This window comes from Heterodontus francisci, chromosome 44 (assembly GCF_036365525.1).
Source record: "Heterodontus francisci isolate sHetFra1 chromosome 44, sHetFra1.hap1, whole genome shotgun sequence".
Lineage (NCBI taxonomy): Eukaryota > Metazoa > Chordata > Chondrichthyes > Heterodontiformes > Heterodontidae > Heterodontus > Heterodontus francisci.
Window position 1 is genome coordinate 23,492,373 of NC_090414.1, and position 21,401 is coordinate 23,513,773.

Below are 21,401 nucleotides of genomic sequence, written 5' to 3' on the forward strand. Positions count from 1 at the left end.
CATCGGACAAGCTTGGGCCAATGATATTCATCTGTACCAGCTGCGGAAGGGATTGCCACTCACCAATCGGCCTCTGCAGCCACAACAGGCAATTCTCAACTCAGAAGTGACGCACACCCCGGGCGCAGACCATCGTCTCCCAAGACAGACAATGCAGTCACCATCATCGCTACTGAAAACACAACATGCTCAAAGGAAGAGTTTATTAAGTAAATAGCAAAAATTATTCAATCAACTGAGTGTGTCAATAAATCACAGGAGAATGTTATATAGATGAGCTACTCAGTAAAGATCAGAAATTGTCTACAATAGGAGTGAATGGGAAGGGGTTTGGGTCCATTGGGATTGTGTACAGTGGGAGTGAAGGGGAAGGGTTTGATCCATTGGAATTGTGTACAGTGGGAGTGAATGGGAAGGGGTTTGGGTCCATTGGGATTGTGTACAGTGGGAGTGAATGGGAAGGGGTTTGATCCATTGGGATTGTGTACAGTGGGAGTGAATGGGAAGGGGTTTGTGTCCATTGGAATTGTGTACAGTGGGAGTGAATGGGAAGGGGTTTGATCCATTGGGATTATGTACAGTGGGAGTGAATGGGAAGGGGTTTGATCCATTGGAATTGTGTACAGTGGGAGTGAATGGGAAGGGGGTTTGAGCCATTGGGATTGTGTACATTGGGAGTGAATGGGAATGGGTTTGATCCATTGGGATTGTGTACAGTGGGAGTAAATGGGAAGGGGTTTGATCCATTGGGATTGTGTACAGTGGGAGTGAATGGGAAGGGATTTGGGTCCATTGGGAATGTGTACAGTGGGAGCGAATGGGAAGGGGTTTGATCCACTGGGATTGTGATTAGTGGGAGTGAATGGGAAGGTGTTTGGATCCATTGGGATTGTGTACAGTGGGAGTGAATGGGAAGGGGTTTGATCCATTGGGATTGTGTACAGTCGGGGTGAATGGGAAGGGGTTTGGATCCATTAGGATTGTGTACAGTGGGAGTGAATGGGAAGGGGTTTGGTCCATTAGGATTGTGTACAGTGGGATGGGGTTTGATCCATTGGGATTGTGTACAGTGGGAGTGAATGGGAAGGGGTTTGATCCATTAGGATTGTGTACAGTGGGAGTGAATGGGAAGGGGTTTGAGCCATTGGGATTGTGTACATTGGGAGTGACTGGGAAGGGGGTTTGAGCCATTGGGATTGTGTACATTGGGAGTGAATGGGAATGGGTTTGATCCATTGGGATTGTGTACAGTGGGAGTAAATGGGAAGGGGTTTGATCCATTGGGATTGTGTACAGTGGGAGTGAATGGGAAGGGATTTGGGTCCATTGGGAATGTGTACAGTGGGAGCGAATGGGAAGGGGTTTGATCCACTGGGATTGTGATTAGTGGGAGTGAATGGGAAGGGGTTTGATCCATTGGGATTGTGTACAGTGGGAGTGAATGGGAAGGGGTTTGATCCATTGGGATTGTGTACAGTGGGAGTGAATGGGAAGGGGTTTGGGTCCATTAGGATTGTGTACAGTGGGAGTGGGTTTGCCCCATTCCCCCCTCACACATGCAGCAACTAACTGAATAAATATGAGGATCGGAAGGCGATTGGTGATACACATTCGAGCCAAACCAAAGCAAAGTCTTCAGCTGCTGGAAAATTGAGGTTGTTTTCAATGTTCACACTCTTACCGTGGAGAATAGTGTGAAGTAGTGAGAGGCTGATTAACAGTACGACACAGACTCGAGGGGCCGAATGGCCTCCTTCTGCTCTGTAACCATTCTCTGATTCTATGTTCACACAGAATTCCAAACCAGAGCTCGGGTTTCCACACTCCAAGACTGTCTGGAAGTTGGCGGGGGCCGTGGGCAGGGGCGATGGGCGGGAATGTGTTGGAATAGAAGAAGGTTTTGAGTCCTGAGACTCTCTATAACATTGATCCTCTCGTGCTTTTGGATGCTCACGCGGGTTTGGGTTTGCAATAGCTCATTGTTGAGAGAGAGGGCATGTGTTTGGTTGTTGGTCCTCTCCGCTGTGTGAGTCCTGGTTTCTGAATGTCCAGGAAGATCACGCAGACAAAGCTCATCTCTGCATCCTGCATGATTAATTCAGGCTTTGGTTATAGTTGCATCCAGGACAGACTGAACCGATAAAAAGGCTGCTTTGATCAGGGCGCTGGTCCCGGGCCCTGCCAAGCTGTGCTTGGTACTGTAGGTGTGCGCTGACAACAGAAATGTTCAGCATTCCTCAGCCCTGCCCAAAGAAGGTAAAGTGACAAAAAGTAATTGTGGGATGTTGAACACATCTCTGTGTGTCTCATTCCAGTTTACTGCACTGAGTAAGACAACAGGAGAGAGCACTGTGCACTAACCCTTCACCTACTCCCATCTCAACCAGAAGTGGAGATTAATTAACCCTTTCATAGGAACAGGATGAGGCCATTCGGCCCCTCAAGCCTGTTCTGCTCGATCAGACCGCGGCTGATGTGTATCTGAACTCCATCTCCCCCCGCCTGGGTTCTGTAACCCTTCATCCCCCTTCACCCAACTAAAATCTATCAATCTCAGGTCTGAAATTCCCAATTGACCCCCGGCCTCAGCAGCTTTCTGGGGGGAGAGAGAGTTCCCGATTTCCACTCCCCTTTGTGTGAAGAAGTGTTTCCTGACATCACCCCTGAACGGCCCTGGCTCGAATTTTAAGGTTTTGCCCCCTTGTTCTGGACTCCCCCCGACCAGAGGAAATAGTTTCTCTCTATCGACCCGATCGAATCCTTTAATCATCTTAAACCCCTCGATTAGATCAACCCCTTAATCTTCTACACTCGAGGGAATACAAGTGCGACCCTTCCTCGACTCGGGATAGAGTTCAGGGTAACATGTCATTGAGGTGCAGCTTTCTCCTGCCAGATGATTTGCCAAGACAAAACACTTCACAAACCAGAGGATGCCTGGCCGTTCAGACTCAGAAAGAAACGGTGGCTGGACGTCCCCCACTTGTGGGCCTCGTGTGTTTTGACTCGGATTCCGTGTTGAGTCTGACTCAGGTTTGGAATTCCCCCGACACCACCAACCCCAGCCCGAACAAATTTCCGGAGGGCAGGACTCAGCTTTTTTGTCTTTCTGTGTCGCTGGTTTATACACCCCCCCAACCAACACCCCCCTTCCCCCCACCATCCTGAAGGCTCTGACCCATGCCAGCGTAAGCCTCAATGTGCATCACAGAGAGTTGCTACCTCGGCGGAGTGCCCATCCTCTGTGTGTGACCCCACTCGGTGAGTCCCGCCATGACGGCACCACCTAAACCGAAGGCTCCCTCCGCCGACAGCCGCCCCTATTGGAGAGGAAACCCTGGGTTATTTACCCCTTCTCTAACCCAGTGGCAATGGACTATACCAGGGCAAGCTAAAAGCATCGCAACTGGGCCTCCTGCACTGCAAGGATCAGCGACCTCGAGCAGTACAGAGAGGAACAGCTTCACTCACTGTGTAACTCTCTCTCACCTCTCAGTCAATACGTCATGGGTTCAAGTCCCACTCCAGCAGTAAAACTGACATTCCCTACTGAAGGATTGCCGCACTGTCGGAGGGTCAGTACTGAGGGAGTGCCGCACTGTCGGAGGGTCAGTACTGAAGGAGTGCCGCACTGTCGGAGGGTCAGTACTGAGGGAGCGCCGCACTGTCGGAGGGTCAGTACTGAGGGAGTGCCGCACTGTCGGAGGGTCAGTACTGAGGGAGTGCCGCACTGTCGGAGGGTCAGTACTGAGGGAGTGCCGCACTGTCGGAGGGTCAGTACTGAGGGAGCGCCGCACTGTCGGAGGGTCAGTACTGAGGGAGTGCCGCACTGTCGGAGGGTCAGTACTGAGGGAGCGCCGCACTGTCGGAGGGTCAGTACTGAGGGAGCGCCGCACTGTCGGAGGGTCAGTACTGAGGGAGTGCCGCACTGTCGGAGGGTCAGTACTGAGGGAGCGCCGCACTGTCGGAGGGTCAGTACTGAGGGAGCGCCGCACTGTCGGAGGGTCAGAACTGAAGGAGAGCCGCACTGTCGGAGGGTCAGTACTGAGGGAGCGCCACACTGTCGGAGGGTCAGTACTGAGGGAGTGCCGCACTGTCGGAGGGTCAGTACTGAGGGAGCGCCGCACTGTCGGAGGGTCTTTACTGAGGGAGCGCCGTACTGTCGGAGGGTCAGTACTGAGGGAGTGCCGCACTGTCGGAGGGTCAGTACTGAGGGAGCGCCGCACTGTCGGAGGGTCAGTACTGAGGGAGCGCCGCACTTTCGGAGGGTCAGTACTGACGGAGTGCCGCACTGTCGGAGGGTCAGTACTGAGGGAGCGCCGCACTGTCGGAGGGTCAGTACTGAGGGAGTGCCGCACTGCCGGAGGGTCAGTACTGAGGGAGCGCCGCACTGTCGGAGGGTCAGTACTGAGGGAGCGCCGCATTGTCGGAGGGTCAGTACTGAGGGAGTGCTGCACTGTCGGAGGGTCAGTACTGAGGGAGTGCCGCACTGTCGGAGGGTCAGTACTGAGGGAGCGCCGCACTGTCGGAGGGTCAGTACTGAGGGAGTGCCTCACTGTCGGAGGGTCAGTACTGAGGGAGCGCCGCACTGTCGGAGGGTCAGTACTGAGGGAGTGCCGCACTGTCGGAGGGTCAGTACTGAGGGAGCGCCGCACTGTCGGAGGGTCAGTACTGAGGGAGCGCCACACTGTCGGAGGGTCAGTACTGAGGGAGTGCCGCACTGTCGGAGGGTCAGTACTGAGGGAGCGCCGCACTGTCGGAGGGTCAGTACTGAGGGAGCGCCGCACTGTCGGAGGGTCAGTACTGAGGGAGCGCTGCACTGTCGGAGGGTCAGTACTGAGGGAGTGCCGCCCTGTCAGAGGGTCAGTACTGAGGGAGCGCCGCACTGTCGGAGGGTCAGTACTGAGGGAGCGCCGCACTGTCAGAGGGTCAGTACTGAGGGAGCGCCGCACTGTCGGAGGGTCAGTACTGAGGGAGCGCCGCACTGTCGGAGGGTCAGTACTGAGGGAGCGCCGCACTGTCGGAGGGTCAGTACTGAGGGAGTGCCGCACTGTCGGAGGGTCAGTACTGAAGGAGTGCTGCACTGTCGGAGGGTCAGTACTGAAGGAGCGCCGTACTGTCGGAGGGTCCTTACTGAGGGAGCGCTGCACTGTCGGAGGGTCAGTACTGAGGGAGTGCTGCACTGTCGGAGGGTCAGTACTGAGGGAGTGCCGCACTGTCGGAGGGTCAGTACTGAGGGAATGCTGCACTGTCAGAGGGTCAGTACTGAGGGAGTGCCGCACTGTCGGAGGGTTAGTACTGAGGGAGCGCCGTACTGTCGGAGGGTCTTTACTGAGGGAGCGCCGCACTGTCGGAGGGTCAGTACTGAGGGAGTGCCGCACTGTCGGAAGGTCAGTACTGAGGGAGTGCCGCACTGTCGGAGGGTCAGTACTGAGGGAGCGCCGCACTGTCGGAGGGTCAGTACTGAGGGAGTGCCGCACTGTCGGAGGGTCAGTACTGAGGGAGTGCCGCACTGTCGGAGGGTCTTTACTGAGGGAGCGCCGTACTGTCGGAGGGTCAGTACTGAGGGAGTGCCGCACTGTCGGAGGGTCAGTACTGAGGGAGCGCCGTACTGTCGGAGGGTCGTTACTGAGGGAGCGCCGCACTGTCGGAGGGTCAGTACTGAGGGAGCGCCGCACTGTCGGAGGGTCAGTACTGAGGGAGCGCCGCACTGTCGGAGGGTCAGTACTGAGGGAGCGCCGCACTGTCGGAGGGTCAGTACTGAGGGAGCGCCGCACTGTCGGAGGGTCAGTACTGAGGGAGCGCCGCACTGTCGGAGGGTCAGTACTGAGGGAGCGCCGCACTGTCGGAGGGTCAGTACTGAGGGAGTGCCGCACTGTCGGAGGGTCAGTACTGAGGGAGCGCCGCACTGTCGGAGGGTCTTTACTGAGGGAGCGCCGCACTGTCGGAGGGTCAGTACTGAGGGAGTGCCGCACTGTCGGAGGGTCAGTACTGAGGGAGCGCCGCACTGTCGGAGGGTCTTTACTGAGGGAGCGCCGCACTGTCGGAGGGTCAGTACTGAGGGAGTGCCGCACTGTCGGAGGGTCTTTACTGAGGGAGCGCCGTACTGTCGGAGGGTCAGTACTGAGGGAGTGCCGCACTGTCGGAGGGTCAGTACTGAGGGAGTGCAGCACTGTCGGAGGGTCAGTACTGAGGGAGTGCTGCACTGTCGGAGGGTCAGTACTGAGGGAGTGCCGCGCTGTCAGAGGGTCAGTACTGAGGGAGCGCCGCACTGTCGGAGGGTCAGTGCTGAGGGAGTGCCGCACTGTCGGAGGGTCAGTACTGAGGGAGTGCTGCACTGTCGGAGGGTCAGTACTGAGGGAGTGCCGCACTGTCGGGGGGTCAGTACTGAGGGAGCGCCTCACTGTCGGAGGTGCCATCTTTCAGATATGATATTGGACTGAGGGCCCCGTCTGCCATGTCAGGGGAACATCTTAGGATCCGACAGGCACTGTTTTGTAGAAGAATTGGTGAGTTCTTCCTGGCTAACATATTCATCCCTCAGACAAGACCAATCAAATGATGATCTGTCCGTTGCCGCTTGTGGGATCTTGCTGTGCAGAACATGTCTGCCACGTTTCCTACACTGCAGCAATGACCACACTTCAAAAGTGTCTGCGAGGCCCCCTTGGGACGCCCGGAAGATGCAACTGGAGTCAAACGTCCAGTGTAAATTAGGCTCCAAGGGTCTCTGGGCGGCCATTTTAAACAGGGTCTTCCTCGGGTCAGCAGACCATCTTCGATTGAGCAACCTCACTTGCTGCACAGAAAGCCTCATTTTTCTTCCAAAAGACCACAAGTATTTCTTTGGCCAGAGCTCCGTGGCAACCAGAGGGAGTGGAGAAGCTGAGCAAACAACATCTTTGCCAGGGGATGAGATAGTCCCGCATGAATCAAGGAAACCTGATTCCTTTTCACTTGTTGTTGCCTGTTTAAAGTCTGAGTAACATGAAGCACACAATGAGTGAGAGGAACGAATTGGGGGATTCCAGGGGATTCATTCATACGTTCACCACCCTCTCCTCTGCTGGCCCCCTCACATTCCGGGCCGTTTTCCATGTGTGGCTCCGAATGGAAATATTTGCTGCCAAGGACATGCTCTATTCAGTGCGAGGAGCTTTCCTGCGGTCATTCAGTCTTTACCTTTTCCCACTCATCCCATTGAAGAAATCTTTGACTTCTCCTTGCCGTTACTTCCAGGCCGGCCAAGAGGTTGGAAACAGGGCCCCGAAATCCCACTCCGCCACAGCGCACCAGTCTGAAATAAGCGGGCTTTCCCCCCCCCAAAAAAACATGCCACCGCGGTCAGGCGGGATTTGTCAGCCCGAGAGGGGAACCTTCCTCAAACCCGGGTGTTCCTCTTTTTTTCAAAATGGGCGCCGAAAGTCACGTGACTCCCGGCATCCATTTTAAAAGAAGGACGTCGGCAGCGGGACAACAGCAGCTCTCCTGGCCGCCATCTTGGTTGGCGTGGTGACTGAGTGGGGGAATCTGGTGCAGAGGGACTGGTGGGATTGGGCAGAATCTTTGGGGGGAGGGGCTAAAATCAGCCCCAGTGACCCCCCCCCCCCTCCCCCACCCTACACACCTCTCCCCGACCCCAAATTTGGGCGAGTTAAAATCAGCAATGGGTAGTTGGTGGAGGGAGGTACTTGAGGGCACTCGATGTCCATGAATCTTCATCTGTGACCAGAGGAGCTGTGATATTATTCAGAGGCTGGGAATCCTGTGGTGAGTAACTCACCTCCTGACTCCCCAAAGCCTGTCCACCATCTCCAAGGCACAAGTCAGGAGTGTGATGGAATACTCTCCACTTGCCTGGATGGGTGCAGCTCCAACAACACTCAAGAAGCTCGACACCATCCAGGACAAAGCAGCCCGCTTGATTGGCACCCCATCTACAAACATTCACTCCCTCCACCACTGACACACAGTGGCAGCAGTGTGTACCATCTACAAGATGCACTGCAGCAATGCACCAAGACTCCTCAGACAGCACCTTCCAAACTCGCGACCTCTACCAACTAGAAGGACAAGGGCAGCAAATACATGGGAAAACCACCACCTGCAATTTCCCCTCCAAGTCACACACCATCCTGACTTGGAACTATATCACCGTTCCTTCACTGTCACTGGGTCAAAATCCTGGAACTCCCTTCCTAACAGCACTGTGGGTGTACCTACCCCACATGGACTGCAGCAGTTCAAGAAGGCAGCTCACCACCACCTTCTCAAGGGCAATTAGGGATGGGCAATAAATGCTGGGCCTGGCCAGTGACGCCCACATCCCATGAAAGAGTAAAAAACTAACGCAATCTCCTGGACTGGGTTTTTGATCGCCTGATCGGGGTTGGGGGCAGGGCGGGGAGGTTGTTGAGGTCAGCGAGAAATTGCCCGGAGCTTGCCTTTCCCTGGATGGCCTTGGGAATTCCTCTGGTTGTTTTGCCTCTTCCTGGCGTTTACACATCAGGAGCGGAGAGACAAGCCAGTGTCTGGTCCCTGATGCTCCTGCCATCAAGAGGCCCCGGTGAAGGGGGGGGTGGGGGGAAGGATTGACGTAGCAGCTCACCTTTCTGTCGCCTGTTCGTGTGGAACGCGTACGTACCCCGGCCCGCGTCAGAGCTGGGGGAGAAGTGGGGGGGGGGGGGGTGTGGGGGGTGGGGGAGGGGGGAGAAACAGCTCAGGGGAGGGGTAAAAAAAAACAATCAGCTCCCTCCAATCCGAATTTTCAATCGGCCCCAGCAACTCTCCCCTTCTTTCGTTTCAACTAAAAAGTAATTTTCCAGGATCATGCAATAAATGAGGAGACAGGCTAACACGGGTTGTGGGTTGTACACAGTTAAAGCCTCCAGTGATTTCCATTCAGCGGTTGGTTAAGTGATCACTCTGCAGTCTGAGCCCCTGATTAAGACATTCCTTGTGCCTTACCAGGAAGCTCTGGGTTACGTCAGCAGTTTTGAAGCTCTATATAAACTGGACAGAGACACATTGATGAGCAGATCAGAGGAACAGAGAGAGAGAGACACACACACAGACCAGTCTGCAGTAAGGTGTGTGCACTGAATACATTGGAGCTGTGAAGAGACAGGAGGTGTCAAGTAAACCAGCAGAGAAAGGAGTGAATTATTACAAGGACAGGCAGGTAAACCTTTTGTCTTTGTAACTCTTTCGAATTAGAACAGAAATGATCCCAATCGAAAGACAGGCTTGTTTCTATAGAACGCGATATACAGCCCTGTGATGTCTCGAAACTCTTTCCAGACAATTACACAGCTCTCTGATCACAGTTGTAATCTTAGAATCATCGGATAGTACAACACAGGAGGAGGCCATTCGACCCATCATGTCTCTGCTGGTTCTTTCAAAAGGCAGTTCATCCCACTCTCCCTCCTGCTCTTTCCCCCACAGCTCTGTAAATTTCTCCAGTATTTCTCCAATTCCCCTTTTGAAAGTTACTATTGAATCTGCTTCCACCGCCCTTTCAGGCAGCACGTTCCAGATCACGACAACTCACTGTGTAAAAACAAATTCTCCCCCTCTGGTTCTTTTCCCAATTCTCTTCAATCTGTGTCTCTCTGGTTACCGACCCTCCTGCCACCGGAAACAGTTTCTCCTTATTTACTCCATCAAAGCCCCTCATGATGCAGGAATCGCAGCAGCCAATTAGTACACAGCAAGCTCCCATAAACAGCAGGCCAGTGGGGGGCGGGGGTTTGGGGTGGGTGAGAGAGAGAGAGTATTAACCCTTGACTGACCGTACTGATTCGCTGCTCTGTTCTTTTCCAGGAACCATGTCGATCGGGTTATCAGCTGTCCCTGTTTTACTTGTGGTTGTCAACGTTGCTGGTTGGGGGGAAATGGCCCCAACGTCCCCCAGTCCCGGCTCCGCACAATGGCCGGAGACAGCACAGGTGGGTCGCGAGCTGGACCTGAGCTCGGAGAAGCCCAACACGGTCGGCACCAGGACCACGCAGAAAGGCTACATCCTCATTGAGGTCATCGATGACAACTATGAAGATTATGAAGAGGAAGAGGCAACGAGTGAGCCGACGGCGCCAGGGCCCATGGACAGGTGCGACTACAACCCTTGTACCCACATGCAGGTGCCGTGCGTGGAGCTACAGCACGCCAGCCCCTGCCTCTGCCCTGGCATCTCCGGTGAAGACGTGGCTCCAGGGAAACCCAGGGTCCGAGACGTCACCCAGCTGTCCGACTCCTCTGCCAGCATCCACTGGTGCGAGCCCATGTCCACGGTGGACGGTTACCGGCTGGTGTACGGGCCTCTCGGCACCGCCGCCAACTCCACCACCCAGCTCATCCAGAATCGCTCCCGGACCTTCACCCTCGATGGTCTGGCACCGGGCACCAGCTATGTGGTCTGTGCCGTGGCCTCCAACCAGGCAGGTGCCAGCCAGGTCAGCGAGGGGGATCTGGGAGCCGAGGCCGGCTTCGGGCCCTGCATCACCTTCACCACCACAGCCACCCGCAGACTGGCGCTGTACATTGCCCTCACCATCGCCCTCCTGCTCCTCCTTGTCAGCTCATGCGTCCTACTCAAGTATTTCTGTGCCAGGCGGAAGAAGGCAGCGTCGCAGGATCCCTCCTCCTCGCCTGGCATTGGGCTGCGGAACCCAACCTACGAAGATGACAAGGTCAGCAAGATCCCATCCTAAACAGGACTCAATGAGCTTTCCCCGGACAGTTTTAACCATGGGATGACAAGCCCTGTGGGGAATGGGGATATAAGAGACACTGAAGACACCCCATTGGTGTAACTCCATTGCGGTGGTCAATGTTCGAAGACCTCCTGACAGATTGTAATGGGGTCCTGACGACTGAGGAGAAAGTCGATCAGAGTTCACCCATCCATAGGCATCGCTCACGGAGACAGTGAGAAGGGGTGGTGAAGAGGACAGTGCCCACCAACTCAACCCTCAGCTCCACGGAGAAGGGACTAGAAGGGAAGCCCACCTCCCTGAATCCTTTCCGGTTGGTTTCCCAAACCATGCCTCAAACACCTTTCCTAAATTCATCTCCGCTACTGACCTTCGTCTCACTCGCGTTGGGCCATCACAAGACTGGAAGCTAAGCCGGGTTGACTTTCCCTCGGCTGCGTGAACTGGGGACGAAGGTTCCCGCTTCTGGAATGTTGATTTGTTCTCGGATTCAATAAATCCCTCCCTCCCCTCTCTTATAGAGAGGTGAACAGGCCGGACTGGCCGGATGTGTGACTCGTTCTCTGTGTGTGATATATCTCGGCCTGTTCTCCTGCTACCAATTCCCATCCTGTTGGATGATCCTCGACTCCCTCACATGTCGGAAAGCTTCATATCAAAGCTGGTGTTCTGATCAGCTCCCGGGTGCAGGATGACCTACATTCCTCAAAGGCCCTGTTAATCCCGATGGGATTTATCCACAGGATAAATTTCCTTCAGTTTTCTCATCACAGGGCCTGGGTTGCCATGGGGAAGGGGCATCGGTGACGGACACCAGGCACCTCCAATCAGATCACGTGGTTGGTGAGCAATGACCTCAGGGATTATTTCATTGCTTGACGCTTGTACATATTATGGTCTGCCTGCTATTGTACAATTGGTGATGGTTTTAAACTGATCTGTTTTAATGTAAATAAACAGTATTTTTGTGTAAATCTCTCTCTCTCTCGCTCCCTCTGTCTCCTGTCAAGTGTTTACAGTTTATTTCCCACGTGCCCGGAGTCTGAGGGTTGACATTAAGAATTGCGGGATGTCCCAGAGAGCCTCACAGCCAATGGAGTACTGTCCGGAAGTGTAATTCATTCCTGGGGTGTGGGTGTCGCAGGCTGGGCCAGCATTAATAGCCCACCCCGAATTGCCCCAGAGAAGTGTGGTGACTGTTGTAATGCAGGAAACACAGCAGCCATGTTGTGCACAGCAAGATCCCACAAACAGCAATGTGATAATGACCCGGATCGTCTGTTTTTACTGATGTTGGTTGAGGGATAAATATTGTCCCCAGGACACCGGGGAGAACTCCCCTGCTCTTCTTCCAATAGTGGCCGTGGGATCTTTTACACCCACCCGAGAGGGCAGACGGGGGCCTCGGTTTAATGTCTCATCTGAAAGACGGCACCTCCGACAGTGCAGCACTCCTTCAGTACTGACCCTCCGACAGTGCGGCACTCCCTCAGTACTGACCCTCCGACAGTGCAGCACTCCCTCAGTACTGACCCTCCGACAGTGCGGCACTCCCTCAGTACTGACCCTCCGACAGTGCGGTGCTCCCTCAGTACTGACCCTCCGACAGTGCAGCACTCCCTCAGTACTGACCCTCCGACAGTGCAGCACTCCCTCAGTACTGACCCTCCGACAGTGCAGCGCTCCCTCAGTACTGACCCTCCGACAGTGCGGCACTACCTCAGTACTGACCCTCCGACAGTGCGGCACGCCCTCAGTACTGACCCTCCGACAGTGCGGCGCTCCCTCAGTACTGACCCTCCGACAGTGCGGTGCTCCCTCAGTACTGACCCTCCGACAGTGCAGCACTCCCTCAGTACTGACCCTCCGACAGTGCAGCACTCCCTCAGTACTGACCCTCCGACAGTGCAGCACTCCCTCAGTACTGACCCTCCGACAGTGCAGCACTCCCTCAGTACTGACCCTCCGACAGTGCAGCGCTCCCTCAGTACTGACCCTCCGACAGTGCGGCACTACCTCAGTACTGACCCTCCGACAGTGCGGCACGCCCTCAGTACTGACCCTCCGACAGTGCGGCGCTCCCTCAGTACTGACCCTCCGACAGTGCGGCACGCCCTCAGTACTGACCCTCCGACGGTGCGGCACTCCCTCAGTACTGACCTTCCGACAGTGCGGCACTCCCTCAGTACTGACCCTCCGACAGTGCGGCACTCCCTCAGTACTGACCCTCCGACAGTGCGGCAGTGCTACAATGGATGTGTGATGGTCAAAGTTGATCAGGGTTCCTGCTTGGTGAGTTCCCTCTGGGAATTGTACGTGTTTGGACATGGGCATGAGGACAGGATGTGGTTTTCCTGTGACAGTTTCTGTCAGATATTCCTCTATGTCAGCTGTTTCTCAATGAGTAGCAGTGTCTCTTTCAGACCTGAGTCAGAAACCTGTGGCTTTGAGCCTCATCCAGTGACACATAAACCAGACTGGCACTCTGAGGGAGCGCTGCACTGTCGGAGGGTCAGTACTGAGGGAGTGCCGCACTGTCGGAGAGTCAGTACTGAGGGAGCGCTGCACTGTCGGAGGGTCAGTACTGAGGGAGTGCCGCACTGTCGGAGGGTCAGTACTGAGGGAGCGCCGCACTGTCGGAGGGTCAGTACTGAGGGAGCGCCGCACTGTCGGAGGGTCAGTACTGAGGGAGCGCCGCACTGTCGGAGGATCAGTACTGAGGGAGCGCTGCACTGTCGGAGGGTCAGTACTGAGGGAGCGCTGCACTGTCGGAGGGTCAGTACTGAGGGAGTGCCGCACTGTCGGAGGGTCAGTACTGAGGGAGCGCTGCACTGTCGGAGGGTCAGTACTGAGGGAGCGCTGCACTGTCGGAGGGTCAGTACTGAGGGAGCGCTGCACTGTCGGAGGGTCAGTACTGAGGGAGCGTTGCACTGTCGGAGGGTCAGTACTGAGGGAGTGTCGCACTGTCGGAGGGTCAGTACTGAGGGAGCGCCGCACTGTCGGAGGGTCAGTACTGAGGGAGTGCCGCACTGTCGGAGGGTCAGTACTGAGGGAGCGCTGCACTGTCGGAGGGTCAGTACTGAGGGAGCGCTGCACTGTCGGAGGGTCAGTACTGAGGGAGCGCTGCACTGTCGGAGGGTCAGTACTGAGGGAGCGCTGCACTGTCGGAGGGTCAGTACTGAGGGAGTGTCGCACTGTCGGAGGGTCAGTACTGAGGGAGCGCCGCACTGTCGGAGGGTCAGTACTGAGGGAGCGCTGCACTGTCGGAGGGTCAGTACTGAGGGAGCGCTGCACTGTCAGAGGGTCAGTACTGAGGGAGTGCCGCACTGTCGGAGGGTCAGTACTGAGGGAGCGCTGCACTGTCGGAGGGTCAGCACTGAGGGAGCGCCGCACTGTCGGAGGGTCAGTACTGAGGGAGCGCTGCACTGTCGGAGGGTCAGTACTGAGGGAGCGCCGCACTGTCGGAGGGTCAGTACTGAGGGAGCGCCGCACTGTCGGAGTGTCAGTACTGAGGGAGCGCCGCACTGTCGGAGGGTCAGTACTGAGGGAGCGCCGCACTGTCGGAGGGTCAGTACTGAGGGAGCGCCGCACTGTCGGAGGGTCAGTACTGAGGGAGCGCCGCACTGTCGGAGGGTCAGTACTGAGGGAGCGCCGCACTGTCGGAGGGTCAGTACCGAGGGAGTGCTGCACTGTCGGAGGGTCAGTACCGAGGGAGCGCCGCACTGTCGGAGGGTAAGTACTGAGGGAGTGCCGCACTGTCGGAGGGTCAGTACTGAGGGAGCGCCGCACTGTCAGAGGGTCAGTACTGAGGGAGCGCCGCACTGTCGGAGGGTCAGTACTGAGGGAGCGCCGCACTGTCGGAGGGTCAGTACCGAGGGAGTGCTGCACTGTCGGAGGGTCAGTACTGAGGGAGCGCCGCACTGTCGGAGGGTCAGTACTGAGGGAGCGCCGCACTGTCGGAGGGTCAGTACTGAGGGAGCGCCGCACTGTCGGAGGGTCAGTACCGAGGGAGTGATGCACTGTCGGAGGGTCAGTACTGAGGGAGTGCTGCACTGTCGGAGGGTCAGTCCTGAGGGAGCGTCGCACTTTCGGAGGGTCAGTACTGAGGGAGCGCCGCACTGTCGGAGGGTCAGTACTGAGGGAGCGCCGCACTGTCGGAGGGTCAGTACCGAGGGAGTGATGCACTGTCGGAGGGTCAGTACTGAGGGAGTGCTGCACTGTCGGAGGGTCAGTCCTGAGGGAGCGTCGCACTTTCGGAGGGTCAGTACTGAGGGAGCGCCGCACTGTCGGAGGGTCAGTAGTGAGGGAGCACCGCACTGTCGGAGGGTCAGTACTGAGGGAGCGCCGCACTGTCGGAGGGTCAGTACTGAGGGAGCGCCGCACTGTCGGAGGGTCAGTACTGAGGGAGCGCCGCACTGTCGGAGGGTCAGTACTGAGGGAGCGCTGCACTGTCGGAGGGTCAGTAGTGAGGGAGTGTCGCACTGTCGGAGGGTCAATCATTTAGATGAGGCATTAAACCGAGGCCTGTTCCGGTTGAGGTAAAAGGCCCCAGTGAGAATACTGCAGTGAATTTTCCTGGTGTTCACACCCAGTGGGTGTGTGTGAGTGAGTGGATGTGTGTTTGTGTGTGTGAGGATGCACTCTGTGCAGTTGTTTCAATTTCTATCAGATAGCCCAACAAACTGAGGACTTTATGTCAGGGCTTGGAGTCTGAAACCCCGGGTTTATTTTGAACAACAAGTCGGAGAATGTCTGCAATTAATGGGCTGCAAAGAAATGCTGTGCACAGGACTGTACGTTTAGAGTTACATCATGCAGTTTATTAATTTCCGAGTAAACATGGGGACTGGGGAGTGAGAATTCACCCTCTCTGTGTGTTCCTAACTCCTGTCCCCACCTTGTGACAATGCTGCAGAACTGCAAGCAAGATATCTATCAGGGAATGACATCATTCACAGCACTGATTCCTGCTTCAGACCCACGTGGACCCTGCAACCTCTGCTCCTTCTCCAAACCTGGTCAAAAAAAGCACTCGACACCCACATTCTTGAATCTAACATGTGCTCACCCCACTTTGTACTGAGCACGATTACAAGGATTTTGCAAACCAACACGCAGAAATGCACCCCCCCCCCCGTGCAATTAGTCTCTGAATGACCCCGGGCTGTGGTTGCTTCCTCATAGTAAGTATCTGAGCAATTGGCCTTAAAGGAAGATGGCAGCCAGTGCTCCATGTATCAGACTACTCGTGAACAATGCCACGGGAGGTTGGAAAAGAGTATCTATTCGTTCGGTTGTTATCTGCAAGTTGGTAAATAGCTGACAATCACGGAGAGCTTTACAGCCGATGAAATACTTTATGAAGTGCGGTCACTGTTGTAACGTAGGAAACGCAGCAGCCCATTTGTGCACAGCAGGATCCCACGAGCAGCAATGTGATAATAACCCAGATAACCAGAATCAGAAATGGATTGACGAATAGCGTTTAAGGGCTGAATGAAATGATTTCCGAGGCTCCATGGTCACCCCACGAACTGGCTGAGATTGTCGAACACAATACCAAACCCGGGGCTGGAGTGTGGCTCAGTACCTATTCAGCACTGCTGCTTCCCACTGAGAAGCAGAATTCTGTCCCTTACTGATTATTGGTTTGTATGTAGCTGTGAAAGAGCGAGAGAGAGAGAGAGAGAGAGAGAGAAATGAGGCAGCAAAGATTGAATGCGACATACAATCTGTTCTGTGCACAGAGGACATCCCTGCTCCTGTTACAACATCAGTGACTCCCAACCACTGACTGAAGTAAACAAAACTTAGCTTGGAGGCTCACACGGGAACAGGAGGAGGCCGTTCAGCCCCTCTCAAGCCCGTTATCTAGGAACAGGAGGATCCCATTCAGCCCCTCCATTCTGTTACACCATTCAATCAGCTCATGGCGTAGTTGTATCTTAGCTCCATCTCCCCACCTTGGTTCCGTAACTATTTGTACCCTTACCCAACAAAGGTCCAAAGTCATACCGAGAACCATAGAAAAATTACAGCACAGAAGGAGGCCATTCAGCCCATTGTGTCTGTGCCAGCTGAAAAACCCTCGCCACTCATTCTAACCCCACCTTCCAGCACCTGGTCCATAGCCTTGCAGGTTACAGCACTTCAGGTGCAGGTCCAGGTACCTTTTAAATGAGTTGAGGGTTTCTACCTCCACCACCGTGCCTGGCAGTGAATTCCGGACACTCACCGCTCTCTGTGTGAAAATGCTTTTCCTCATGTCCTCTCTAATCCTTCTACCAATCACCTTAAATCTATGCCCCTGCTAATTGACCTCTCCGCTAGGGGAAACAGGTCCTTCCTGTCTACTCTATCTAGGCTCCTCATAATTTTATACACCTCAATTAAGTCACCCCTCAACCTCCTCTGTTCTAAGGAAAACAACCCTAGCCTATCCAATCTTTCCACATAGCTGCAACTTTCAAACTCTGGCAACATTCTTGTAAATCTCCTCTCCACTCTCTCCAGAGCAATTATGCCCTTTCATAACTGTACGCAATACTCCAACTGTGGCCTAACCAGCATTTTATACAGTTCCAGTATTACATCCCTGCTTTTGTATTCTATACCTCAATCAGTAAAGGAAAGCATTCCATGTGCCTTCTTCACCACACTGTGCCTGTACTGCCACCTTCAGGGACCTGTGGACATGCAGTCCAAGGTCTCTCACCACTTCTACCCCTCTCGATCCTCCTGTTTTATTGTGTATTCCCTCGCTTTATTTGCTCTCCCAAAATTCCTTACCTCACACTTATCTGGGTTGAATTCTATTTGCCACTTTTCCAACCAAACCATTGCTATCTTTCTGGAGTCTACAGCTATCCTCTTCGCTATCAACTACACGGCCAATTTTTGTATCGTCAGCAAATTTCCCGATCATGCCTCCCACATTTAAGTTCATGTCATTAATATATACCACAAACAGCAAGGGACCCAATACTGAGCCCTGTGGAATACCACTGGAAGCAGCTTTCCATTCACAAAAACAGCAGACGACTACTACCCTTTGTTTCCTGGCCCTGAGCCAATTCTGGATCCAACCTGCCACATTCCCCTGTATCCCATGGGCTTTCATTTTATTGACCAGTCTGCCATGTGGGACCTTGTCAAATGCCTTACTGAAATCCATGTAGACCACATCCACTGCACTACCCTCATCAATCCTTCTTGTTACTTCCTCAAAAAACTCAATTAAGTTAGTAAGACATGTCTTTCCCTTAACAAATGCATGCTGACTGTCCCATATTAATCCATGCCTTTCTAAGTGGCACTTTATCCTGTCCCTTAGAATAGATTCTAACAATCTACCCACCACTGAGGTCAGACTGACCGGCCTATAATTATTTGGCCTATCCCTCGCATCCTTTTTAAACAGTGGTACAATGTTCGCAGATCTCCAATCATCTGGTACCTCTCCTGTATCTAGTGAGGATTTGAAGATGATCCTCAGTGCATCCGCTATTTCCGTCCTGGCTTCCTTTAACAACCTAGGATGCAATCCATCTGTCCCTGGCGATTTATCCACTTTCAAGGATGTCGGACCCTCTAGTACTTCCTCTCTCATGCTTCTGTCTTAATATTTCACGCTCCTGTTTAACTACAATGTCTACATCAACCCTCCCCTTTGTGAAGACAGAGACAAAAAACTCATTAAGAACACTGCTCACATCATCTGCATCCATGCATAAGTTCTCTTGTACATCTCTGATAGGCCCTACCCTTTCCTTAGTTATCCTCTTGCTCTTAATGTACTGATAAAATATCTTTGGGTTTTCCTTGATTTTTACCTGCCAGTAATTTTTCATGTCCTCTCTTTGCTTTTCTATTTTCCGTTTTTTACTTCACCCCTGCACTTTCTATACTCTAGGCTTTCTAAAGTATGAAGATTTTTATGATTGTCATAAGCTTTCTTCTTCTGCTTTAACTTACCCTGTAAGCTTCGAGATAACCAAGGGGCTCTAGATTTGGCAATGCCACCCTTTATCTTTGTGGGGTGATGCCTATACTGTGCCTGTAGTATCTTGCTTTTAAATGCCTCCCACTGGTTTGCCGCTAATTTTTTTTTTCCTTCAAGTAGCTGTATCCAGTCCATATTCGCCAGGTCACCTCAATTTCTTAAAATTTGCCTCTTTCCCCACTCCCAAATTTAGAACGTTTACTCCTGTTTTATCTTTGTCCTTTTTCCATGGTTATGCTGAAACTTAGTGTATTATGGTCACTATCTCCACACAGATTACATCCCTTCAAACCAGCGGATGTTTCAGTGCATCTGGGAGATTTTTCAAGGTGTTCGGGATGAGATTCCCCAGGTCGCACAATCACGGCAGTAAATCCCATCCCACCTCTCTCTTCCTGATCAATATCGGGCTGAGGTCGGGCAGTGAGGCAGCAGGGACTGCTGCTAATTGAGACCTGACCCAGAACGTCACTGATGGTCGAGTGAGACAAGAGGGGGATTCACCTACCGGGCATCTGTGCATCCTTGAAGGTTGGTTTTAGAGTAACACTGACATTCCTCATAGCTGTGGCTCAGGGGTTAGCACTCTCCCTCTGAATCAAAGGCCCCACATTCTGGATGTTTCCATTCCACCCTCTCTTCCTTAAAACCCAGCTCTTTGACCGCGTTTTTGGTCACCCTGTCTAATATGCCCTTCTATAGCTCGGTACCCATTTTATTTCCGATGATGCCTCAGTGAAAAGCCTTGGTTGCTTTTCTAAGTGAAAGTCTGACTGTAAACACAAGTTTTTAATATGGTTTGAGCAGAGCAAACGGGAAAGTCATGCTTGCCCAACCTGATTGAATTTTTTTTGAAGAGGTAGCAGAGACAGCAGACAAGGGTAATGTAATAGATGTAGTATATCTAGATTTCCAAAATACCTTTGATAGACTAATGAATGCTTGCAGCGTCAGGAGACAATTGACAGAATGGATTGCTAGCTGGCTTTATGACAAAAAGCAGAGTGGGTGTAAAGGGTAGTTATTCAGAATGGCAGAAGGTAGAAAGGGGTATTCCACAAGGATCAGTGCTGGGACCACTGCTGTTCACAATTTACATTAACGATTTGGACTTTGGAATCAAAACACAATTCCTAAATTTGCAGATGACACCAAATTGGGGAGGATAGTCAATACTGAGGCGGACTGCAACAAATTACAGGAGGATATTAGTAAACTTGCAGAATTGAGTAAATAATTGGAAAATTAATTTCAACACAGCTGAGTGTGAGGTATTACATCAGAAAAATAAGGAGGTTGCATATTACTTAGATGATAAGAATCTAAATGGGGTCAAGGAGCAAAGGGATCTTGCAGAACAAATATATCACTCACTAAAAGTTGTGCCACAGGTTATCAAGACCATAAAAACAGCAAACCAAGCACTAGGCTTTATTTCTCGAGGGATAGAATTGAAAAGTAGGAAAGTTAGACCACACTTAGAGTACTGTGTCCAGTTCTAGTTGAAGTAGAGGCACCAGAGAAAGTGCAGAGAAGGTTTACTAGGGTTATACCAGAAATGCGCGGGTATACCCATCAGGAAAGGATGAATAGGCTGGGCCCTCCAGGGGGGTTGGAACCGGTGTAAAACCCCTTGAGCTGTATGCACCAGAGAAGGTTTGAGATGAAATGTACACATACATTGTAACTATAACCTGCAATGGCAAGTGTAGTGAGGCATCTCATGTACTGTATTGAGAGAAATTGATCTGTATTGCACTTTACATACTGTCAAATTTAAACTGTTATGTAACGTACATCTACCAATTTTAATAGTCGTAAATAGTGAGGAGGAAAGCCTTAGATTACAGGACGATATAGATGGGCTGGTAAGATGGGCAGAGCAGTGGCAAATGGAGTTTAATCCTGAGAAGTGTGAGGTGATGCATTTTGGGAGGACTAACAAGGCAAGGGAATATACAGTGGATGGTAGGACCCTAGAGAGTACAGAGGGACCTTGGTGTACTTGTCCATCGATCACTGAAGGCAGCAGCACAGGTAGATAAGGTAGTTAGGAAGGCATATGGGATACTTGCCTTTATTAGCTGAGGTATAGAATATAAGGGCAGGGAGGTTATGATGGAGCTGTATAAAACACTAGTTAGGCCACAGCTGGAGTACTGTGTACAGTTCTGGTCACCACACTATAGGAAGGATGTGATTGCACTGGAGAGGGTGCAGAGGAGATTCACCAGGATGTTGCCTGGGCTGGAGCATTTCAGCTATGAAGAGAGACTGAAAAGGCTAGGGTTGTTTTCCTTGGCGCAGAGAAGGCTGAGGGGGGACATGATTGAGGTATACAAAATTATGAGGGGCATTGATAGGTTAGATAGGAAGAAACTTTTTCCCTTAGAGGAGAGGTCAATAACCAGGGGGCATAGATTTAAAGTAAGGGGCAGGAGGTTTAGAGGGGATTTGAGGAAATCTTTTTTCACCCAGAGGGTGGTTGGAATGTGGAACACACTGTGTGAAGGGGTGGTAGAGGCAGGAACCCTCACAACATTTAAGAAGTATTTAGATGAGCACTTGAAATGCCATAGCATACAAGGCCACGGGCCAAGTGCTGGAAAATGGGATTAGAATAGATAGGCGCTTGATGGCCAGCACAGACACGATGGGCCGAAGGGCCTGTTTCTGTGTTGTAA

General features: G+C 52.9%; 1 protein-coding gene across 2 annotated transcripts; it reads left to right on the forward strand.

Moving 5' to 3' along the window:
- Positions 1–9,000: 9,000 nt before the first annotated feature.
- On the forward strand, positions 9,001–11,653 carry LOC137356056 (LRRN4 C-terminal-like protein). 2 transcript variants are annotated; one of them, XM_068021800.1, is made up of 2 exons: positions 9,001–9,177; positions 9,826–11,653. In XM_068021800.1, the coding sequence occupies exon 2, from the start codon at positions 9,831–9,833 to the stop codon at positions 10,710–10,712; it is 882 nt and encodes a 293-aa protein (XP_067877901.1). In that variant the 5' UTR covers positions 9,001–9,177; positions 9,826–9,830; the 3' UTR covers positions 10,713–11,653. The 2 variants fall into 2 exon arrangements, with proteins under 2 accessions (XP_067877901.1, XP_067877900.1); XM_068021799.1 differs by having other exon boundaries at positions 9,002–9,181.
- Positions 11,654–21,401: the final 9,748 nt, after the last annotated feature.

What these genes read in the sequence shown, in the direction of transcription:
- LOC137356056 (XM_068021800.1), top strand. Translation starts at nt 9,831, where the DNA reads ATGTCGATCGGGTTATCAGCTGTCCCTGTTTTACTTGTGGTTGTCAAC.